At 46.9% G+C, this 20,947-nt stretch overlaps 1 protein-coding gene across 2 annotated transcripts; it reads right to left on the bottom strand.

Annotated features, from left to right (window-relative positions):
* Window positions 1–662: 662 nt before the first annotated feature.
* On the bottom strand, window positions 663–10,974 carry CIB3 (calcium and integrin binding family member 3). 2 transcript variants are annotated; one of them, XM_068980910.1, is made up of 6 exons: window positions 10,924–10,974; window positions 10,656–10,690; window positions 8,606–8,717; window positions 7,343–7,490; window positions 6,120–6,315; window positions 663–684 (listed from the first exon to the last, which is right to left on the bottom strand). In XM_068980910.1, the coding sequence occupies exons 1-6, from the start codon at window positions 10,972–10,974 to the stop codon at window positions 663–665; spliced, it is 564 nt and encodes a 187-aa protein (XP_068837011.1). The 2 variants fall into 2 exon arrangements, with proteins under 2 accessions (XP_068837011.1, XP_068837012.1); XM_068980911.1 differs by lacking the exons at window positions 8,606–8,717; window positions 10,656–10,690.
* Window positions 10,975–20,947: the final 9,973 nt, after the last annotated feature.

The raw sequence follows: 20,947 nt of genomic DNA, 5'->3' as shown, positions 1-20,947 counted from the left end.
GAGGCGGGCCTGGGCTCAAGTCTGCCCCTGCAAATGACTTCAGGTGTGGCCTCGGGCAAGTCACTCCCCTGTCTCCGAAGGAAGTGGGAGTGCTTCTCTGCCAGCCCTGCTGGGATGTCACAGCAATGCGATGGCAGAATGGCAGGTGCTTTGTGACTATAAAGCACTGTGCCAGCCTCAGGGAGTGACATTCCCGCCCAGAGGCCTCCTCTGGCAGTTCTGATGAGTCGACGAGGAGGTGAAGCTTTAGTCTCCTTGAGAAATTCAGGGATTGAGGGGGGAAAGGGGGACTTGAGTCATGTTCCACCCCTGGGGATGCCCTGGGGCGGGACAGCAGGGGCCTCATCTCCTCTGCCCACCAGGTGAGTCACTTCCAGCCCTCACAGCGGAGAGATGTCCAGAGTCAGCCCTTTCCTTGTACAAATGGGAAGATGATGGCCCACAGAGCGTGCAGCCAAGCCAGAATCACACAGTGAGGACAGAGGTGTGATCCCAGGCTGTCCCCCTCTGATCTCCCCGGTTTAGGCGGGAAACACATTTTTTCCAGGCAGCTGTGACTCAGTGACATGTGTTTATTCCCACAGCCCAGGGAAAGCAGATTTCACAGCAGGATGAGGGGTCACTCCAGCGTCCTCTGGCCCAGCTGCTCCTCCGTGGTGCCCTCAGATGCGGATGTGGAAGGTGCTGGGTGCAAAGAGGAAGGAGTCTGTCAGCAGGCAGAGAGCAGCCTCCCTTCATCCGCCTCCCCAACACTCCCACCGCGAGTCCCCAAGGCAGGCAAGGAGCCATGGCGGGGGTGCAGGGGGGAGATGGCCCCTTCAATAAACCCTAGGCCATGGTCTTCCTGGCCCCTACAGGGGTTAAGAGCACATCATTTTGGATCAGTGATTACATCCTGGCTCTGCCCCAGACTCTAAGGCTACCTCTCTGGGCCTCAGTTTATTTCCCTATAAAATGAGGATAATGGCAACCTCCTAAAAAGGACTCATTACCTACCAGGTGAGTGCAGCAGTCATTGTCCCTGCCATAGTTTGACCTCAGGCCAAACTACAGGGAGGGAACACAGCCCCACCCATCAGCAGAAAATTGGATTAAAGAGTTATTGAGTGTGGCCCCGCCCACCAGAGCAAGACCTAGTTTTCCCCACAGCCAGTCCCTCCCACTAGGAAGTTTCCACAAACCTCATCCTCATCCATCAGAGGGCAGACAGAATGAAAACCACAATGACAGAAAGCTAACCAAACTGATCACATGGGTCACAGCCTTGTCCAACTCAATGAAACTATGAGCCATGCCCCGTGTAGGGCCACCCCAGATAGGTGGGTCATGGTGGAGAGTTTTGACAAAATGAGGTCCACCGAACAAGGGAATGGCAAACCACTTCAGCATTCTCGCCTTGAGAACCCCATGAACAGTATGAAAAGGCAAAAAGATAGGACACTGAAAGATGAACTCCCCAGGTCGGTAGGTGCCCAATGTGCTACTGGAAGAGAGTGGAGAAATAGCTCCAGAAAGAATGAAGGGACGGAGCCAAAGCGGTAACAATGCCCAGTCTGGAGGTGAAAGTCAGATGCTGTAACGAACAATATTGGAAAGGAACATGGACTGTTAGATCCACGTGTGCTGTGCTGGGCTTAGTCGCTCAGTCGTGGCCGATTCTTTGCAACCCCACGGACTGTAGCCACCAGTCCATGGGGATTCTCCAGGCCGGAATACTGGAGTGGGTTGTCATCCCTCCTCCAGGGGATCTTCCCAACCCAGGGATCGAACCCAGGTCTCCTGCACTGCAGATGGATTCTTTACCATCTGAGACACCAGGAAAGCCCATTAATCAAGTTGAAAGTGGTCAAACAGGAGATGGCAAGAGTGAACACTGACATTTGAGAAATCAGTGAACTAAGATGGATGGGAATGGGAGAATTTAATTCCGATGACCATTATATCTATCACTGTGTGCAAGAATCCCTCAAAAAAAAAAAAAAGGAGCACTCCTCATGGTCACAGCAATGCGATGGCAGAATGGCAGGTGCTTCGTGACTATAAAGCACTGTGCCAGCCTCAGGGAGTGACATTCCCGCCCAGAGGCCTCCTCTGGCAGTTCTGATGAATCAATGAGGAGGTGAAGCTTTAGTCTCCTTGAGAAATTCAGGGATTGAGGGGGGAAAGGGGGACTTGAGTCATGTTCCACCCCTGGGGTTGCCCTGGGTGTCCAAAAGGCAGTACTTGGATGCAATCTCAAAAATGACAGAATGATCTCAGTTTGCTTCCAAGGCAAACCATTCAACATCACAGTAATCCAAGCCTATGCCCCAAGTATGCCCCAATGTCACAGTAATCCAAGCCTGAAGAAGCTGAAGTTGAACAGTTCTATGAAGACATACAAGATCTTCTAGAACTAACACCAAAAAAAGATGTCCTTTTCATCATAGGGGACTGGAATGCAAAAGTAGGGAGTCAAGAGACACCTGGAGTAACAGGCAAGTTTGGCCTTGTACAAAATGAAGCAGGGCAAAAGCTAACAGAGTTTTGCCAAGAGAACACACTGGTCATAGCAAACACCCTCTTCCAACAACACAAGAGAAGACTCTACACATGGACATCACCAGATAGTCAATACAAAATCAGATTGATTATATTCTTTTCAGCCAAAGATGGAAAAGCTCTATACAGTCAGCAAAAGACAAGACCAGGAGCTGACTGTGGCTCAGATCATGAACTGCTTATAACAAAATTCAGACTAAAATTGAAGAAAGTAGTGAAAACCACTAGGCCATTCATGTATGACCTAAATCAAGTCCCCTATGATTATATGGTGGAAGTGACAAATAGATTCATGGGATTAGATCTGATAGACAGAGTGCCTGAAACTATGGATGGAGGTTCATAACACTGTACGTGAGACAGTGATCAAAACCATCCCCAAGAAAAAGAAATGCAAAAAGGCGAAATGGCTGTCTGAGGAGGCCTTACAAATAGCTGAGAAAAGTAGAGAAGCAAAAGGCAAAGGAGAAAAGGAAAGATAAACCCATCTATACTATATGCAGAGTTCCAAGAAAGAGCAAGGAGAGATGAGAAAGTCTTCCTAAGTGAACAATGGAAAGAAAAAGAGGAAAACAATAGAATGGGAAAGACTAGAGGTCTCTTTAAGAAAATTGGAGAAACCAAGGGAACATTTCATGCAAAGATGGGCACAATAAAGGACAGAAATGGTATGGGCCTAATAGAAGCAGAAGATATTAAGAAGAGGTGGCAAGAAAACACAGAAGAACTATACAGAAAAGATCTTAGTGACCTGGATAACCACGATGGTGTGATCACTCACCTAGAGCCAGATATCCTGGAGTGCAAAGTCAAGCTGGCTTTAGGAAGCATCACTGTGAACAAAGCTAGTGGAGGTGATGTATTCCAGCTGAGCTACTTTAAATCCTAAAAGAGCCACACTCAATATGCCAGCAAATTTGGAAGACTCGGCAGCGGCCAAAGGACTGGAAGAGGTCAGTTTTCATTTCATTCCCAAAGAAGGGCAATGCCAAAGAATGTTCAAACTACCACATAATTGCACTCATTTCACATGCTAGCAAAGTCATGTTCAAAATTCTCCAAGCCAGGCTTCAATAGTACGTGAACCAAGAACTTTCAGAAGTACAAGCTGGATTAAGAAAAGGCAGAGGAACCGGAAATCAAATTGCCAACATTCGCTAGATCATAGAAAAAGCAAGACAGTTCCAGAAAAACACCTGCTTCTGCTTCATTGGCTACTCTAAAGCCTTTGACTGTGTGGATCACAACAAACTGGAAAATTCTTAAGAGATAGGAATACCAGACCCCCTTACCTTCCTCCTGAGAAATCTGTATGCAGGTCAAGAAGTAACAGAACCAGACACGGAACAATGGACTAGTTCCAAATTGAGAAAGGAGTACGTCAAGGCTGTATATTGTCACCCTGCTTATTTTAACTTATGTGTAGAGTACGTCATGCAAAATGCCGAGCTGGATAAAGCACAAGCTGGAATCAAGATTGCTGGGAGAAATATCAATAACCTCAGATATTCAAATGACACAACTCTTATGCCTGAAAGCAAAGAGGAACTAAAGGGCCTCTCAATGAAAGTGAAAGAGGAGAGTGGAAAAAGCTGGCTTAAAACCCAACACTCAAAAAACTAAGATCATGCCTCTGGTCCCATCACTTCATGGCAAATAGAATGGGAAACAAAGGAAACAGTGATAGACTTTATTTTCTTGGGCTCGAAAATCACTGCAGACAGTGACATCAGCCATGAAATTAAAAGACACATGCTGCTTTGAAGGGAAGCTATGACAAACCTGGACAGCATATTAAAAAGCATAGACATTGCTTTGCTGAGAAAGGTCTGTATAGTCAAAGCTATGGTTTTTCTGGTAGTCTAGGATGGGGCAGCTGGACCATAAAGCAGGCTGAGCCCTGAAGAATTGATGCTTTTGAACTGTGGTATTGGAGAAGACTCTTGAAGAGTCCCTTGAATACCAGGGAGATCAAACCAGTCCATCCTAAAGGAAATCAGTCCTGAATATTCATTGGAAGGACTGATGCTGAAACTAAAGCTCCAATACTCTGGCCACTTGATGCGAAGCGCTGACTCACTGGAAAAGACCCTGTTGCTGGGAAAGACTGAAGGCAGGAGGAGAAGGGGACGACAGAGGACGAGATGGTTGGATGGCATCACGGGCTCAATGGATATGAGTCTGGGCAACCTCCGGGAGATGGTGAATTACAGGGAAGCCTGGCGTGCTGCAGTCCATGGAGTCACAGAGAGTCAGACACAACTGAGAGACTGAACGACAAAATGGGGGTAACAGCTATCCCTCTTTAGCTGAACTGTAACGAGTGGAAAGTGTTGGAAGAATGGAAAAAATGGAAAGTGTTCGTCGCTCAGTCATTTCCAACTCTTTGCGACCCCAGGGGTTGTAGCCGCCCAGGCTCCCCTGGCCATGGGATTCTCTAGGCAAGAATACTGGAGTGGGTAACCATTCCCTTCTCCAGGGTATCTTCCCCACCCAAGGATAAAACCCAGGTCTCCTGCATCGCAGGCAGAGTCTTTAACATCTGAGCTTCTAAGGAAGCTTGGTGGCTCAGTCAGTAATGAAGGCTAAAAAGAGGCAAATACACAGAGCAGGACGCACATCAGGTATTCAGTCAGTGGCAAGGGACTCATCGTGGTGTCATTATTCATGTCTCAGTGGCCACGAGACCAGCCTTGCTTATCCGAGGTAGAGGAAGGAGGTCCTCTGGGCATGAAACCCACAACAGTAACAGTAGCACACAGTTACTGAGCACCTACTGTGTGCAAGGAACTGCTCTAAATTCTTTCCATGCACTAGCTCAAGGTCAGTCAAACTTCCTTCTGCCAAGGGCCAAATGATTGATATTTACAACTTCGCACAATGACTCAATGTCACCTTAAAGCTCAAAAAAAGCTGTGGACACTGTGAACACAAATAGGCATGGCTGTATGCCAATAAAACCAGCAATGGACACGGAAATCTGACTTTTATATCACTTTCATGTGTTGTGGAGTATGTTTTTTTTCCCCCAACCATTTAAAAATGTAAAAACCATTCCAAGCTCACAGGAGATATAAAAACATCTTCCATGTATTCCCACCCACCCCCTTTATTAACTCATTTAATCTATGGTGGATCTCCTGGAGAAGGAAATGGCAACCCACTCCAGGATTCTTGCCAGGAAAATCCCTTGGACTGGCAGACTGCAGTCCATGGGGTCGCAAAAGAGTCGGACACGATCAAGCGACTGAACAACAATCCTCCCTAGAGTGCTGATTCTCCCTAGGGTTGCCAAGTACAGTTGTCCAGTCTGTTCACTGCAAAATGTTCAGGCAAGTGAGGGCTGAAGTTCCAACCATGTTCTACTCACCCAAAGAGCTGTGTCCACCCCCAAGAGGTGTCCCCAGGGTCTCTAATTAGCCCCATTCAAAAGACACAGCCTGAGGCCAGGGAGGTCGGGAAAGTTCCCCAAGGTCACAAATGAAAAAATTGAGGAAATTTCAGAGTCTGTGGATCTAATCCGTGAGCGCTCCTTTGGTACATGGGAATGGATTGTGCAGGGTGGCGAGGAATATCACCTGAGGAAGTCTGGTGCCCGAAGGATCATGTTCTGGAAGTCTTCCAGGGACAGCCGCCCATCGTGGTCCCCATCGGCTTCATCCAGCACCTTCTCACATATCAGGCTCACCTCCTCAGTGCTCAACTCCCCCCGAGTCAGCTTAGTCACCGTCTGCTCCAGGTCCCACACACAGATGTAGTCATCATTGTTAAAGTCTGCAAAGCAGGACAGGTGGGGACATGGGGGTGACCAGACAACAGGGACCAGGCAGGCTGGGCCAGTGGTGAATACATCTTGTCCCCATGTGACAAAAGAAGAAACTGAGGCACTGGAGGGAACCCAAGACCCTGGGCTAACAGCCAGATCTTGCTTTGGAATTGGGTAGATAACTGCTAGGAGGTCATTCACTCACTCAAGTATTAATGAGCACTTACTATGTGTCAATCTCTGGGGGCCTAGATGGTAAAGAATCTTCCTGCAATGCAGGAGACTCAGGTTCAATCCCCAGGTGGGGAATATCTCCTGGAGAGAATAGCTACCCACTCCAGTATTCTTGCCTGGAGCATCCCATGGACAGAGGAGTCTGGCAAGCTGCAGTCCATGGGGTCGCAAAGAGCTGGACACAACTAAGAGACTAACACTACTACGTGTCAAGCGAGTGATAACTGTTTTCATACATTCCCTCTTTCAATAAGTATTTATTGAATGCCTACTTTGTGCCAGGCACTGTGGTAAGTTTTCATTCATTCATTCAACAAGTATTTCCTGAATACCTACTATGTGCCAGAGACAGATGGCAAACCAAACACTGTCACTGCTCTTGGGTCTCTTCAGAGAGAAAATCAACAAGATGTGAACAGATGAATGAACAAGAAGTTAAGCAGCACTGCTCCATGCTAGGAGAGAAATTGCATGTGGCATGGGGAGTGAGGCAGGGACGACTTTGGACCGAAATATCAAGGTAAGAAGGAACTAGGGGAAAGGTATTCTAGACAAAAGGCACAGCAGAGGCAAAGGCCCAGAGGCAGAAAGGGTTTGATGTGTTGGGGAGACAGCCAGGCCAGTGTAGCTGGATGGAATTAACAAAGGGATAGAGTGGAGGGGGAGGTACCAAGGTGGGGTGAAGGACAGGGCCAGGCAGGGCCTCAGAGCCCTTGGTGAGACATACGCGATGGCCATGCAGTCCCTAACCCAAGACCTGGGTTCGTTCCCACTTCCCCACCCTGGGGTCTGCACACACACCATAAATTTTAAAAGCGTAGTAGGCTTTGAGGTCACGGGGAGCCATTTCACTCATCACAGAAAACATGTCCAGGAAGTTGTCCAAGGTCATGTGGCCATCCCCATCCTCGGAGAAGACCTGGGCGATCCTCTCGCGGAAGGGGTTGTCCTAGAGACAGGAAATCCATCCCTTACCAGGTTTTCTGGGGCTCCGTGTGGTTTCACCGTCAGCCCCCACCTTCCTGGGAACCTCTGAGTACCCTTCACCAAGACTCTCTTCCTCCTATGATCCCTGGAAGGGACTCCAGGCAACTCCACTCTCCTCCTCTATGGCCTGGGTGCCAGTTAACCCCCGTTCTGGCTTCAGAGGCAGTCACGTGACCCCGGTGAGGCCAATCAGGGATTTCCATTCACCTGGCAATGGCGATTGCCTCTCGGATGATCATGTGACTCCAGGTGGCCAATCAGAGGCTGTCTTGGGAGAGTTTCTAAACAGTTCCGGTGGAGGAACCTCATTTCTGCTTGTTGCAGAGCTGATGGGAGGAAATCTGGGGCAGTTGGTGTTTCCCTTCACTACCTCAAGGGAACAGGGTGGCTGAGACTGAAGACTCTTACTGGGAGAAGCTGAATTATGGAGGGGGATTCCAAAGCACAACACTTTCTGTCCCTCTTGAATGAGGCTTCTGTCCTTGTGATAAAATAATCCCTATTCTCTGTCACCCCACAAGTCCCCTCCAGAGTCACAAACTAGTGTCAAACATCCTGCTGAGAAGAATCTGTCTTTAATGGCTTCTACTATGAAAAAGAAGAACTAATGTTCCTGAGTGGGCTTCCCAGGTGGTGCAAGTGGTAAAGAACTTGCCTGCCGGTGCTGGAGACATAAGAGACACAGGTTCGATCCCTAGGTTGGGAAGATCCCCTGGAGGAGGACACACCAACCCACTTCTAGTATTCTTGCCTGGAAAATCCCCATGTACAGAGGAGCCTGGCGAGATGGACATGCCTGAAGAGACTCAGCACGTACTCAGCGCAATGTTCCTAAGTACTTGCCATGTCTAAGCCCTTTACCTGCATTATCTCATCTCATCTTTCCCACAACCCAGAGTTTGAATTGTGTCTCTCTCATGTCCTAGCTGTGTGATCATAAATAAGTGTCTCAACCTTTCTGAAATTCAGTTTCTTCACCTGTAAAATAGAAATAATTGCAATAGTCACCTCATAGAAATACAACAAGGGACATCCCTTCTATTTTTTCCCATGCCTGCCCCAGGGCCCCGGGCATACCTTCAGCTCAGGCATGCTGCCAATGAGCTCATAGGGCACCTTCACATCAGGGCAGCTGGTATAGTCGAGAGGGACAAGCTGAGGGGCCAGGTCCTGATAGCGATAGAAGAGCCTGGTATGGGGAGGGAAACAATGAGAAGGTCTGGGAGATGAGTGAGGGTGGGCTTGTCTCTACTCTCTCACTTTCACAGATGCTCACTCTACAATGAAGGATGCTGAGCCATCAGCCCTGGGCCCAACCCTCACACACAGGGACACCTTTATCTCCCTAGGGACAAAGCCAAGGTAAAGACAGGACCCCAGGGACTTCCCTGGAGGTCCAGTGATTAAGAATCCACCTGCCAGTGCGGGAGACACAGGTTTGGTCCCTGGTCTGGGAAGATCCCACATGCCATGAGGCAACTACTGAGCTCATACACCACAGCCACTGAAGCCCACGCACCTGTGAGCCCATGCTCCCAAGAGAAGCCACCGCAGTGAGAAGCGCACATATCACAACTAGAGAGTAGTCCCTGCTCACCAAAACTGGAGGAACCTCCACAGCAACCAAGACCCAGAGCAGCCAGAAAATCAATTCATTGTTTTTAAAATGTTAAAAAAAACAAACAAACAAACAAACAAAGCTAGGGGAAACTGGAGTGGGGAAAGTAGGCCAAGGAGATGGAAGGACTTCCTGGAGGAGGGGGCATGGGTGCTAGGTGCTGGGCTTTGAAGCACAAATAAGAGCTCACCAGGCAGATGGGGTTGACAGAAAAGAGAGTGCTTAAGGCAAGGTCATCTCACACTGAGCATTCAGAGACTCTGAGTGAATCTACGATTTGCTGGACATCATCACACTGTTGGCAAGACACTCATCCTCACACTTTCCCTCTCTGCCTCCATAATGGGGGTTGCAGTTCCCTCAAGGCGCCAGAGACAAAGTCTAATATTCAGGTTTCTCCAAGGGGTAAATGAAAGGCATTTTGCAAAACAGCAAAGGCCATACACACTGCCTAGATGGTGGGGTCAAGTGTCTACTCCAATGCCCTTGCCTGGTGATACTGTACCATCACTGGAACATGCTGAGCAGTCACCTTATACAGACCATCCTTGATGAGCCAGAGATCCTGAAGTTGTTAGGGATGCCTCAGAAGGGGATAGAAGCCTCTGGGTCATATGATGGCTAGGAACTGGAAGAGGGGGATATCTGGAACTTCACTGCTGGGTCCCTTCAGAGAATAGTCTGGGTTTGGGTTTCTATGTGGCCTCGAGTAAGTCCCCCTTCCCCTTTTCCCCCTTTCTGCTCAGTAGGTCTGTGTGAGAAGCAAGAAGCTTGAGACGCACAAAATGTTAGCCTCAAACTCTTTGGGGCCCTACCCATCTACCCAGGGCTCTGAGGTCAGCCTCCCCTGTGTGAGCCTCAGTTTCCCCATCAGTAATCTGATCGTGATGGTCAGGGTGACCCTGTGAACTGTCCTCGCCCAGACGGTGGGACTTACTGGTGGAAGTTCTGCCCATCAATAATGGATGTCCTGCACCCACACAATTGGGACCTTGGCCCTGATCACTCTGCAGTCAAACCCCAGCCAGCTTGGGTTTCACAGGTCAAAGTTCATGGGTCCGGAATCTGGATAATGGCTCCATGGGCTGAGTGATGCTGTAGGATAGCCCCTCCATGCCTGCCTCACTCACGCCAGGAACCTGCAGCAGCCTGGGGCCACCTCTTCACCCTCTAACCTTGATGTCAGCCCCACTGCCCAGAGCTGGCTCTAGACTCTGCCCCCTGGGGTCCCAGCCTGTTCTCACTGGGCCTCAGAGGGAAGTTTTGATCCACATCGTCCCTGCTCACACACTCTCTATGGCTCCCTGCCCCCTTTCGGAGGAAGCCCAAGCCCGTCAGCCTAGAGATGTGGCAATAGGACCAGATGGGGCTTCTCAGCAGCCTTCCCATCTCTGCATGCATCCACCAACTGAGCACGTGATTCCCCCATTAAGCATCGAGCACAGTCAAATTGCAAAGCATATAGAAAGTTACTTTCCCAGCTCTTCTTCCCTTCTTCCTCAGACTGACCTCATGATTTCCTTTCTCGTGAAGAAGGTGCAGTCCTGTGGAGAGAGATGTTGGCTTAACCCAGACCCTGCCTGATGCGGGGGGTGGGGGGGGCCTCCTTCCTCTCCCACAACCCATCGCTGCCTGAATCCACACACAGAGCCACCCCAGGACCTCTTGCTGACTGCGCCCCCCACCCCCCAGGATGAAGGGATGCTGTCCCCATTTCTTCAGCCAAGAAAACAACCAGGCTGCCAAACCCACCGATGGCTTGGTCCATCATCCCTACCTGATAAGCTTCCAGTTGCTCGTGAGTGAAGACTGTTTGCTTGTTGCCCATAGTGGAGACCTCTGCCTGGACTCTTGAACAGGCTCCCAAAGCACCCCCGCCCCGATCTCCTCAGGGCCACACTGGTTGCCAGGCTGCTGTTCACCAGTGTCTGGGCAAATCTCCCTGCCCTGGCTGTCACCTGCCCACCCTCCTCATCACCCCCAGCCTGGGTGAGACTCAAGTTACAGCCAAGCTCTCTGGGCAACGGCCTGAGTATATGTCCACAGCCATCAGGGCAAGGAGAAGGGCTTAGGGAGGTCACAGGGCAGCCCCTCAGTGGGGAGACCACACTTGCCATCACCAGTGAGACTGGGGGTGTGGGGCATCTTTGAGAAACGGGCAGGGTCGGGGAGAGGCTGCCAGCACACTTCAGGTCAAATTCCAGCTCTTTACCCACTAACTGTGTGGCCTTAGGTGGGTCACCTGGCCTCTCTGAGCCTTGTTTGTAAGATGGAAATTATATTAGTACCTACCTCATAGAGTAGTAAAGAATCTGCCTGCCAAAGCAGGAGACTTGGTTTCAACCCCTGGGTGGGAAAGATCCCCTGGAGAAGGAAATGTGAGATCATTCACTCAACTTCCCCAACCAAAAAAAAATATTTTTAACCATTGAATTTAAGCCAATTCTAGACACATGATAGTGAACAAGCTAGATGAGGTGTGCATTGGAGATGATGATGAGAATGATGTTGCGGCTTGAGAAAAGCAATCTAATGTCTAAGTTTGGGTTAAATTAATACCATAGTTCTTTATTGCAGGACTTGTCAGACCCTTTAATATGTTAATGTGCACCATGTATTCTCAAGGGGTAAATTCAGTAATTTCCCCTACATATTGAATGAATTTCATTCCAAGAGCACGTTCTTAAGTCCAATTCATTCATTAAGTCCAACAAAGTTCGTCGAAGCACTCAACTAATACAATTGGCTTTTTGTACTATTCATACAGTAGTAATACTTTTCACACAAATTGCACATAAAAAGCAAACACACAAAATAAAACATTTCAAGTCCTACAGCACAGTACCTTGAAAAGTACAGTAGTACAGTACAATAGTTGGCATACAGGGGCTGGCATCAAATGAACAGTCAGGAAGAGTAGCCGACTGGAGGAGGGAGAGGAGGTGAGATGTGGTGAAGCTGAAGGACTATCAGCAATAGGAGATGGGCAAGCTGCAATCTCACGCCCGTCTGACATCGATGGCACCGATTCTGATTCCTTGCTGGAGTCAGATGTGTGTCTACATCTTTGAGTTTTTAACTTGAAGGTTCATATGCACAGAACTTACTGTACAACGTAGCAGCTGCCAATGTTATTAAGACCCAGAATCCTCCTGGGCAGAAAGTTTGGGAGTCAGTTGCTCCCAGTCTGGTACTCCCTGCCCTTCTCACTCAGGATCTAACCTCCTTCCACTCTCCTCTCCTGCCTATCCACCTCCAGCCCCACACCCTAGACCCCCTGAACCACCCTGGAATCTTCCCCTTCCCTCATCCCTGCTTTCCATGGCACGAACCATCACAGTTCCTCCCACCAGGCTCCTCTGGCCCCTGCCTCAGCTTCCAAATATGTGAAGCCATCTTATAAAGTATGACTATGATCAAGCTTTAAAGAACCCCTGAGGATGATTTTTTTGGGGAAAAAAATGACAATACCAAATATTGACAAGGATATAGAGCAACTGGAACTCTTATACATTGCTCATGGTGATGCAAAATGGTACAGCCACTCTGGAAAATGAGTTGGCAGGTTTTTTTTATAAAGTTAAACAGACACTTATACATGACTTAGCAATCTCCAGGGCATTTGCCCAGAGGACATGAAAACCTATGTGTACACAATAACCCGCGCGTGCCCACAAAACAGAGACAACATTTGCCAATCACATAACTGGCAAGGGACTGGTCACCAAGCCACATAAAGAACTGTTACAAGTCTACAAAAAAAAAAAAGAAAGAAAGAGGAGAAGGAAATGGCAACCCATTCCAGTACTCTTGCCTGCGAAATCGCATGACAGAAGAGCCTGGCAGACTACAGTCCATGGGGTCGCAAGAGTCAGATACTACTCAGGAACTACACCATCACCACCATCACAATAAAAAGGCAAATAATGCAAGTGAAAAACGGGCGAAGGTTAAGGGGAGGGAGAGATGAATAGGCGAAACACAGGGGATTTTTAAGGCAGTGAAACTACTCTGTATGATACTATAATGAAGAGTCTGCATCATTACTCTTGCATCATTATACATTTGTCCAAACCCACAGAATGTACAACACCAAGAGTGAATTCTAATTTAAAACGATGGACTCTGACTGATTATGGGTCAGTGTAGATTCATTAATTATAACAGATGCACCACTCTGATGGAGGGTGTTGGTAACTGGGGAGGTGGTACATTAGTAGGGCAGGAGATGTAAGGGAAGTCTCTGCACCTCCCTCTCAGTTTTGCTGTGAACTTAAAACTGCTCTAAAAACGTCTATTAAAGCAAAACAAAACAGTTAAAGGATCTGAATAGACGTCTCTCCAAAGAAGATATACAAATGGCCGATAAGCACATGAAAACATGCCCCACATCACTAGTCATTAGATAAATTAAATGCAAATCAAAACCACACTCACTAGGATGGCTATAATAAAAAAAGGCACACAATAAGCAGTGTTAACCAGGGTGTAGATATATTGGAACCAGCATACACTGCTGGTGCATGTTCATGCATGTGTGCTGAGTCATTCAGTCGTATCCAACTCTTGGTGACCCTCTGGACTATAGCCCGACAGGCTCCTCTGTCCATGGGATCCTCCAGGCAAGAATACTGGAGTGGGTTGCCATGTCCTCCTCCAGGGGATCTTCCTGACCCAGGAGTGAACCCATGTCTTCAGTGTCTCCTGCACTGCAGGTGGATTCTATACCACTGCCCCGCTGGGGAAGCCCTCACACTGCTGACGAGATTGCAAAATTATGCAGCCACTTTGGGACACAATCTGGCAGGTCTTTAAAAAGTTAAACTTAGAGTTACCATATGACCCAGCAATTTTTACTCCTAGGTGAAGAGAATTGAAAATCTATGTCCTCATAAAAACTTGTACGTGAATGTTCACTGCAGCATTATTCAAAATGGACCAAAAGTAGAAACTACACAAATGGCCATCAATTGGTGAATGGATAAAGAAACCGTGGTCTATCCATACAATGGAATATTATCCAGTCATAATAGGGAATGACGCATTTTGAAAAATAAAAAGACAAATGGATTTCAGAACATTTAAAGGATTTATTGTGCTACTTTCTTAAGTATCAATATATAAATATTATGCATACTGATCAATACAAATATGATACATATGTATGCATGTAAATACAGGTATATATAGTATATACAGGTATATACATCGCGGATGAACCTCAGAAACATTATGCTGAGTTAAAGAAGTCAGATACAAAAGGCCACATGCTGTATGATCCCATTTATTTGAAATGTCCAGAACAGGCAAATCCACAGAGACAGAAAGCAAATTCACGGTTGCCAGAGGCTGAGGGAGGGGGCATGGGGAACGACTGTGAATGGCACAGGGCTCCTTTTAAAATGTGTACTTTATTTTTGCCTGTGCTGGGTCTTTGTTGCTGTGTGCAGGTTCTCTCTACTTGCGGCAAGTGGGGGCTACTCTTTAGTTGCAGTGTGCAGGCTTCTCACTGAGGAGGCTTCTCTTGTTGCTGCTCTCAGACTCCAGAGCACAGGCTCAGGAGTTGTGGCACAAGGGCTTAGCTGCCCCACAGCATGTGGGATTCTCCTGGACCAAGGATTGAACCTGTGTTGCAGAATGTGTCAGAATCCCCATTCTTTTTAAGGCTGAAAAATATTCCATGGTATGGATCTACCATGCTTTATTCATGTATTCATCCACCCATGGAGACTTGGGGGTTCTTTCATTCACCTTTCGGCTATTGTGAATAACACTGCTGTGAACACTGGTGTGCACAGCAGTTAGGTCCTTTGTTCTGTTGCAGGATTCCACATTGTGTTTAATCACCATGTCTCCTTAGGCCCCTGATCATCAGTCTGTCATTTGGGGTTTTGGGGAAGTTTGGTGGGTTTTTTTCATTACTTTGATAGTCTGGATCAAACTAGTCAATCCTAAAGGAAATCAACCCTGAATATTCATTGAAAGGACTGATGCTGATGCTGAAACTCCAATGTTCTGGCCCCCTGATGTGATGAGGCAACTCATTGGAAAAGACCCTGATGCTGGGAAAGATTGAAGACAAAACAAGAAGGGGGTGGCAGAAGATGAGGTGGTTGGATGGCATCACCACCTCAATGGACGTGAATTTGAGCAAAGTCCGGGAGATAGTGAAGGACAGAGCAGCCTGACGTGCAGCTGTCCATGGGGCTGCAAACAGTCAGACACGACTTAGTTACTGAACAACAACAACAACAGTCCTGAGGCATACTAGTCAGATCCTTTGTAGAATGGCCCTCATTTCGATTTATCTGATGCTTTCTTATGATTGGACTGAATTTATGGGTTGGTGGGGGGGAAAGACCTCAGAGGTGATATACCTAGCTCATTGGAACTGAACCAAACTGGGGTCTGACCCCTGCCTGCAGTAAAGCCAATCTAATGACACCGGATTGCTCAGAAGGAAATTTCAGCGTTTATGGCAAGGTGCCCAATGCAGAGCCAAACAAGAAGAATGGGCAGCTCATGTTCAAAAGACCTGAAGACCGTAATGCTTTTCAGGAAAGGGTTTTTAAAAGCAAGGTGAAAGAGCAAGTCACAGGGTGAATGATCAGCTCTTGTACGTCCTTTTCATTGGCTGGTGGTGAGGTATCAAGGTGGCTATTTGGGGGAATCTTGATCGTCAACCTCTGATTCCAACCAGTCTGGGGTTACCTGCTTGTGGGCAGCATACAGTTAACTTCTTCCACCAGCTGGCGGTTTCAATATCTGCTGTGTGTGCTGTGCTTAGTCACTCAGTCGTGTCTGACTCTTTGGGACCCCGTGGACTGTAGCCCACCAGGCTCCTCTGTCCATGCAGATTCTCCAGGCAAGAATACTGGAGTGAGTTGCCATGCCTTCCTCCAGGGGATCTTCCCAACCCAGGGATCAAACCCAGGTCTCCCGCATTGCAGCCGGATTCTTTACCATCTGAGCCATTAGGGAAACCAAAACAGCTCAATTAGGGCTCGGAATATCATCTATAGTTTTTGAGGAGGAACTAAAGGTCTTTTACTATGTCAATGACTAAACTATTACTATTTTGTTTGCTTGACTGTTTTCCTTTCTTTCTACATTTTCTCACTTCTCTGATTGAGTTCACTCTTCAGAACTTGGGAAAGGCCTAGGACACTAAAACTTTTCCAAGAACAAACGGTAGAAGACAAGGGGGTCTGTCTCAGGCAAGGCCCTCCAGGGTCCTGCTCAATTTCATTACCATGTCATACCAGGGATTACTTTTTTTTTTTAATGTGGGCCTTTTTTTTTTTTTTTAAGTCTTTACTGAATTTGTTACAATATTATTTCCGTGTTGTGTTTTGGTAGTTTGGCCATGAGGCAGGTGGGACCTTAGCTCTCCGACCAGGGATCGAAACCGCACCCCGTGCAGTGGGGGATGATGTCTTAACCACTGGGCCACCAGCAACGTCCCACCAGGGATTACTCGAGGGCTGTGCCACGTTACCGACAACTTTGTCTTGCTTGGAAGGCACTATTCCCCCGTTTTCCTGCCATACAATATGTGTTTTTCCCCCTTTCCATACCTTAGTCTTTGAAAACAATGCAGATCGTCTTAAAGAAATGCTCCTTGCAAGAGTCCTTGATAGCAGAGAGGGAGATGTTATGTGATCAAGCAAAGATATTGACAACCTGGAAAAGTTGGAAAATGATTTCGAAGAATATACTCTGAGGATGAAGACGTTGAGGAAGCCCTAACTGATTCATTGTATTTTCTTTGTTTGTAGACAAAGCAGCAGTTATATAATGAAAATCTTGAGACTCTTTCAGTTCAGTTCAGTTCAGTTCAGTCGCTCAGTCGTGTCCGACTCTTTGCGACCCCATGAATCACAGCACGCCAGGCCTCCCTGTCCATCACCATCTCCTGGAGTTCATTCAGACTCACGTCCATCAAGTCCATGACACCATCCAGCCATCTCATCCTGGGTCGACCCCTTCTCCTCCTGCCCCCAATCCCTCCCAGCATCAGAGTCTTTTCCAATGAGTCAACTCTTCGCATGAGGTGTCCAAAGTACTGGAGCTTCAGCTTTAGCATCATTCCTTCCAAAGAAATCCCAGGGTTGATCTCCTTCAGAATGGACTGGTTGGATCTCCTTGCAGTCCAAGGGACCCTCAAGAGTCTTCTCCAACACCACAGTTCAAACGTATCAATTCTTCAGCGCTCATCCTTCTTCACAGTCCAACTCTCACTTCCATACATGACCACAGGAAAAACCATAGCCTTGACTAGACAGACCTTAGTTGGCAAAGTAATGTCTCTGCTTTTGAACATACTATCTAGGTTGGTCATAACTTTTCTTCCCAGGAGTAAGCGTCTTTTAATTTCATGGCTGCAGTCACCATCTGCAGTGATTTTGGAGCCCCAAAAAATAAAGACACTCTTTAAGAGGATATAAATTAAGGGGTGGTGGTCTAGTCATTAAGAATCTGCCTTGCAATGCAGAGGACTCAGGTTTAATCCCTGGTGGGGGAACTACGATCCCACAGGCCTCAGAGCAGCCAGGCCCACGCACTGCAACTACTGAAACACACACGCCCTGGGGCCTGTGAGCTGCAGCTACTGAGCCAGCCTGCCACCACTAAAGAGCCCATGCACCACACCAAAAATCCCGCACAACTAAGACCCAACAAAGCCAAACAAAATACAAATTAAAAGAAATGAAATAAAAAATTTAGGTGATCAAAAGCATTGTATCATAGTTTATTTGCCACGTTTACCCCCTTAGAACACAAATTATCAGTGAAGTTAATACTACCCTCAAGAAGATGAAAATTGGTTCAGGAGAGTGGGGGACAAGAAAACAAATATTTCAATAGGTCACAAAGTGGTCCTCCAAAGCTTAAACCTCCCTGACAAAATCTTAATTCACTGGTATTAAACTTTCTCTTTAAATTAAATTAAAATGGTCTCTTTAGGAGGTAATAATGGGGAGTAAAGGTTGAGAAACACTTTCCTAAGATTTATAAAATAATGCATAATTTTTATGAAAAGATTTATAAAAATAATCCTCTTATTTGAGAGGATGGCCTCATAGTGGGTGACAAGGGCCGAACACTCAGTATGCACTGGATTACATTTGAGCCTCAGTTTCTATACCTATTAATATAAAATTTGGATGTTAATTAAAATTAAAATTAGGGTTAGGGTTAGGGTTTTATTAATATATAATTAGGATGATCAAACCAGTCAATCCTAAAGGAAATCAGTCCTGAATAGTCATTGGAAGGACTGATGCTGAAGCTGAAACTCCAATACTCTGGCCACCTGATGTGAAGAACTAACTCATCAGAAAAGACCCTGATGCTGGGAAAGATTGAAGGCAGGAGGAGAAGGGGACAACAGAAGATGAGATGAGATGGTTGGATGGCATCACCGGCTCAATGGACATGAGTCTGAGCAAGCTCCAGGAGTTGGTGATGGACAGGGAAGCCTGACATGCTGCAGTCCATGGGGTTGCAGAGAGTTGGACACGACTGAATGACTGAATTGAACTGAGGATGATTTACATAAAAGGGTGAGTGTGAGAGTAAATGAGGTTATCCATATGAATTCATATAAGCATTACCTGTTGTTGTAATCATCATTCTCAGTTTATAAAAGAGGGAAGAGAAATTCAAAGAAGTCAGGCCACTTGCTCCAGGGCACACAGCTTTGGAAGTGACAAAAAGGGGGCTCCTAAGCTGCTGGGTTGCCTAGGGGAGAACAGATCTTCCCACCTGAGTCTGTCCTGTCCCTCCCTGAGAAGTTGGTGCTACCTGGTTGCTCCCTTCCGCTGTCATGGGAAAGCTGTTGCTTGGCGATCTCATCAACTCCAGCCAGCCGAAGGGTGAGCCTATGGCTGGAAACTGGGCAGTCGTTTGCTGCCCCCTGCAGGTAGAATGGGAAAAGGCGGACATCTTGCCCTCTTTCATCAGGCCCCCTCTAGATTTATGGGAGCTTGCTTCTTGCTTCTTTTCACTTTTTCTCCCTCTCCACACTGCTAATCCCCTCCCAAAAGAGTCCCTGGCACAGTTTGGGCAACAGAAATACAAACTGAAATGCATAAACGCAGCTACTTTTGGACTCAGCAATTCCACTGCTACAGATTCAGTTCAGTTCCAGTTCAGTTCAGTCACTCAGTCGTGTCTGACTCTTTGCGACCCCACGAACTGCAGCACACCAGGCCTCCCTGTTCATCACCAACTCCTGGAATCTACCCAAACCCATGTCCATCGAGTCAGTGATGCCATCCAACCATCTCATCCTCTGTCGTCCCCTTCTTCTCCTGCCCTCAATTCCTCCCAGCATCAGGGTCTTTTCAAATGAGTCAGCTACTTGCATCAGGTGGCCAAAGCATTAGTTTCAGCTTCAACATCAGTCCTTCCAATGAACACCCAGGACTGATCTCCTTTAGGATGGACTGGTTGGATCTCCTTGCAGTCCAAGGGACTCCCAAGAGTCTTCTCCAACACCACAGTTCAAAAGCATCAATTCTTCGGCACTCAGCTTTCTTCACAGTCCAACTCCCACATCCATACATGACTACTGGAAAAACCATAGCCTTGACTAGACAGACCTTTGTTGGCAAAGTAATGTCTCTGCTTTTTAATATGCTGTCTAGGTTGGTCATGACTTTCTTTCCAAGGAGTAAGTGTCTATCAGCCACTGTTTCCACTATTTCCCCATCTATTTGCCATGAAGTGATGGGACCAGATGCCATGATCTTCGTTTTCTGAATGTTGACCTTTAAGCCAACTTTTTCACTCTCCTCTTTCACTTTCATCAATAGGCTCTTTAGTCCTCTTCACTTTCTGCCATAAGGGTGGTGTCATCTGCATATCTGAGGTTATTGATGTTTCTCCCGGCAATCTTGATTCCGGCTTGTGCTTCCTCCAGCCCAGCGTTTCTCATGATGTACTCTGCATATAAGTTAAATAAGCAGGGTGACAATATACAGCCTTGACATACTCCTTTTCCTATTTGGAACCAGTCTGTTGTTCCATGTCCAGTTCTAACTGTTGCTTCCTGACCTCAAGAGGCAGGTCAGGTGGTCTGGTATTCCCATCTCTTTCAGAATTTTCCACAGTTTATTGTGATCCACACAGTCAAAGGCTTTGGCATAGTCAATAAAGCAGAAATAGATATTTTTCTGGAACTCTCTTGCTTTTTCCATGATCCAGCAGATGCTGGCAATTTGATCTCTGGTTCCTCTGCCTTTTCTAAAACCAGCTTGAACATCAGGAAGTTCACGGTTCACGTATTGCTGAAGCCTAGCTTGGAGAATTTTAAGCATTACTTTACTAGTGTGTGAGATGAGTGCTATTGTGCGGTAGTTTGAGCATTCTTTGGCATTGCCTTTCTTTGGAATTGGAATGAAAACTGACCTTTTCCAGTCCTGTGGCCACTGCTGTGTTTTCCTAATTTGCTGGCCTATTGAAAAATTGGCAAATTTGCTGAAATTGAAGAAAGTGGAGAAAACCACTAGACCATTCAAGTATGACCTAAATCAAATCCCTTATGACTATACAGTAGAGGTGAGAAATAGATTTAAGGGACTAGATCTGATAGACAGAGTGCCTGATGAACTATGGATGGAGGTTCGTGACATTGTGCAGGAGACAGGAATCAAGACCATCCCCAAGAAAAAGAAATGCAAAAAAGCAAAATGGCTGTCTGAGGAGGCCTTACAAATAGCTGCGAAAAGAAGGGAAGCAAAAAGCAAAGGAGAAAAGGAAAGATATTCCCATTTGAATGCAGAGTTCCAAAGAAT

This window comes from Capricornis sumatraensis, chromosome 9 (genome assembly GCF_032405125.1).
Source record: "Capricornis sumatraensis isolate serow.1 chromosome 9, serow.2, whole genome shotgun sequence".
Classification (NCBI taxonomy): Eukaryota; Metazoa; Chordata; class Mammalia; order Artiodactyla; family Bovidae; genus Capricornis; species Capricornis sumatraensis.
The sequence above is the reverse complement of the archived record's forward strand: the minus strand, read 5'-3'. Positions and strand labels throughout refer to the sequence as shown.

Excerpts from the sequence above, each read along its gene's own strand:
- CIB3 (XM_068980910.1), bottom strand. The coding sequence starts at position 10,974 with ATGGGCAACAAGCAAACAGTCTTCACTCACGAGCAACTGGAAGCTTAT. Across the intron at positions 10,691-10,923 it reads AGCAACTGGAAGCTTATCAG|GACTGCACCTTCTTCACGAG; the intron begins GTAGGGATGATG and ends CTCTCTCCACAG. Across the intron at positions 6,316-7,342 it reads CTACGCTTTTAAAATTTATG|ACTTTAACAATGATGACTAC; the intron begins GTGTGTGTGCAG and ends CCTGCTTTGCAG.